At 44.8% G+C, this 2,500-nt stretch overlaps 1 protein-coding gene across 1 annotated transcript in view; it reads right to left on the bottom strand.

Moving 5' to 3' along the window:
• LOC139927521 (histone-lysine N-methyltransferase 2C-like) overlaps window positions 1–2,500 on the bottom strand; it is a 107,323-nt gene that overhangs the window by 48,151 nt on the left and 56,672 nt on the right. Inside the window, exons 36-38 of the mRNA XM_078291511.1 lie at window positions 2,222–2,269; window positions 1,045–1,188; window positions 789–821 (exon numbers count right to left, since the gene is read on the bottom strand). Coding sequence (XP_078147637.1) covers window positions 789–821; window positions 1,045–1,188; window positions 2,222–2,269 — 225 coding nt within the window. The remainder of the gene's footprint in view (window positions 1–788; window positions 822–1,044; window positions 1,189–2,221; window positions 2,270–2,500) is intronic.

Here is a 2,500-nt window from a genome sequence, read left to right as displayed (position 1 = left end):
CACACACACACACACACACACACAGAGTGGTAAATTCAGATGTATGTCTCTACACAAATATTTATTATTATACATTTTTTACTTGGCTATGTGCTGAAATGTCTTTTTATCCCACAATGCTTTGATAATCTATCATGTGACTATCGTAATCCACAGAGCCGCCACACGACTTCACCCACAGCACAGCAACACAGGCCAACAACGCTTCAAGTGGCTCTATGTCATTTTTATTTTTATAAAATAGGACTTTACACAGCCACCAAAATGAACTCTGAAATCCCACAAATTCTTCACCAATTTGTTTATGGCTGGACAGTCTTAGAGATTTAACACAGATGCAGTAGAAGGAAACGTCAGTTGTCTTTCCCCCAAAAAGTAAAGAGCTTCTTGTGATGATGCATTACTGCTCTGCTGCATGAATGTTGGCATGGTAAATTACATTGGGAGTCTGTGAATGTTAGCTTAGCATGGTATATTAGAATGGGAGTGAATGGGGATGTTAGCTTAGCATGGTATATTAGAATGGGAGTGAATGGGGATGTTAGCTTAGCATGGTATATTAGAATGGGAGTGAATGGGGATGTTAGCTTAGCATGGTATATTAGAATGGGAGTGAATGGGGATGTTAGCTTAGCATGGTATATTAGAATGGGAGTGAATGGGGATGTTAGCTTAGCATGGTATATTAGAATGGGAGTGAATGGGGATGTTAGCTTAGCATGGTATATTAGAATGGGAGTGAATGGGGATGTTAGCTTAGCATGCAAAGTCAGAATGGACAGACGTACCTGGGATGTTGTAGAGTTTGCTGAGGATGGCACCTGGAAGAGAGGAACAGAGGACTAGATCACATTCTCAACTGTCAATGATACTGGAATACACACACACACACACACACACACACACACACACACACACACACACACACACACAACCCAAACACACATTCCATGATTCTACTAATTACATCCCAAACACACAGATACAATGTTTAGGTTAATGTCCGCAGGGATAAAGTGAATTAATTAAAGTCTGTGAACTCACCATCAGTCACCATCTTGTCCAGCTCGGGGCTCAAGATGGCGTCCAGGGGCTCTTCCTGTACGGCCCTCTGGCCACGCCCATTACTTCCTGTTGGCTCGGAGGTCAATGAGGGGACATCAGCCATGGAGCCGATGTCCAGACCAGCTGGAGAGAGAGAGAGAGAGAGAACAGACAGGAGGTCAGTAGTACGCAGCAGTTATCCGGAGAAGAAGAACAAGCAGAAGAAAAAGAAAGCAGCAGGAAGTAGTATTTATCTGGAGGAGAAGAAGAAGAAGCAGGAAGCACTAATCATCTGCAGAAGAAGAAGCAGCACACGGCTCTGGTTCAACCTGGACTGTCTATACTGTCTCTGTCTCATTGTGAAGGATGCTTCCTCCTTCCTTGTTCCCTAACTAGGAAGCTTCCTAATCTGCTCCTTGTCTGCAGCAGCTGGTCAGAGACAGCCTGCGTCATGTGACCGCGTCATGTGACTGCATCATGTGACTGCATCATGTGACCGCGTCATGTGACCGCATCATGTGACTGCAGGAACGCTCCACTCCTCCGGCAGCCGGTCTGATCAAACTGCTTTTTAAAACTCATTAAAGAAATGATCAAACTCCTCCTGTGGTTTTTCTCTCAGTTCATTTCTCCATCAAACTGAGGCAGGAGAGACGTTATCGCTAGCTAGCTAAACTACGCAGGACGCTAACGCTCATTTACACTGACTGGACCCAAATCAAGTCACGTGACTCCCTGCTGACAGTTTTCACACCAAAATGAACTGAAAAATGTTGTTTTGTACAGTCATAGGTTTGTTCTGGAAAACTGTTCGTCGAAGCAGGGAAGCGTCTGTCCGACATTAATTTTAGCAGATTTTGGGGAAGTTTTGTTCTTCTTCACTGGTGTTGCAAGGTATTGTGGGATTTCCTACTCCACCTGAGGAACCACTGTATGCTTCCTTCAAAAGACACAACTACAACTGGAACATTTACACTTCCTAAGAAGAGACAGAAACAGTTATGGCTCTGAACAGGAAGAAAGGCAGCAGTGATAAAATGACGGAGGGACTCCAAAACTCTGCAGGACAGGAGGAGGAGAAAAAGGAGGAGGAGGAGGAGGAGGAAAAGAAGAAAAAGGAGGAAGAAGAAGAGGAGGAGGAGGAGGAGGAAGAGGAGGTCGTCCTGTGCAGTCTTACCAAAGGGAGAGGGGGAACGCTCCACCTGGAACTGACAAATACCAAGACCTACAAAACAAACACACACAAACAACCCACCAATCAGAAACCAGACTGTCAGTTACAGTCTGAACCCACCAATCAGAAACCAGACTGTCAGTTACAGTCTGAACCCACCAATCAGAAACCAGACTGTCAGTTACAGTCTGAACCCACCAATCAGAAACCAGACTGTCAGTTACAGTCTGAACCCACCAATCAGAATCCAGGCTCGGCTTTTATTTGAGACATTTTGTGTTG

This window comes from Centroberyx gerrardi, chromosome 22 (genome assembly GCF_048128805.1).
Source record: "Centroberyx gerrardi isolate f3 chromosome 22, fCenGer3.hap1.cur.20231027, whole genome shotgun sequence".
Classification (NCBI taxonomy): Eukaryota; Metazoa; Chordata; class Actinopteri; order Beryciformes; family Berycidae; genus Centroberyx; species Centroberyx gerrardi.
The sequence above is the reverse complement of the archived record's forward strand: the minus strand, read 5'-3'. Positions and strand labels throughout refer to the sequence as shown.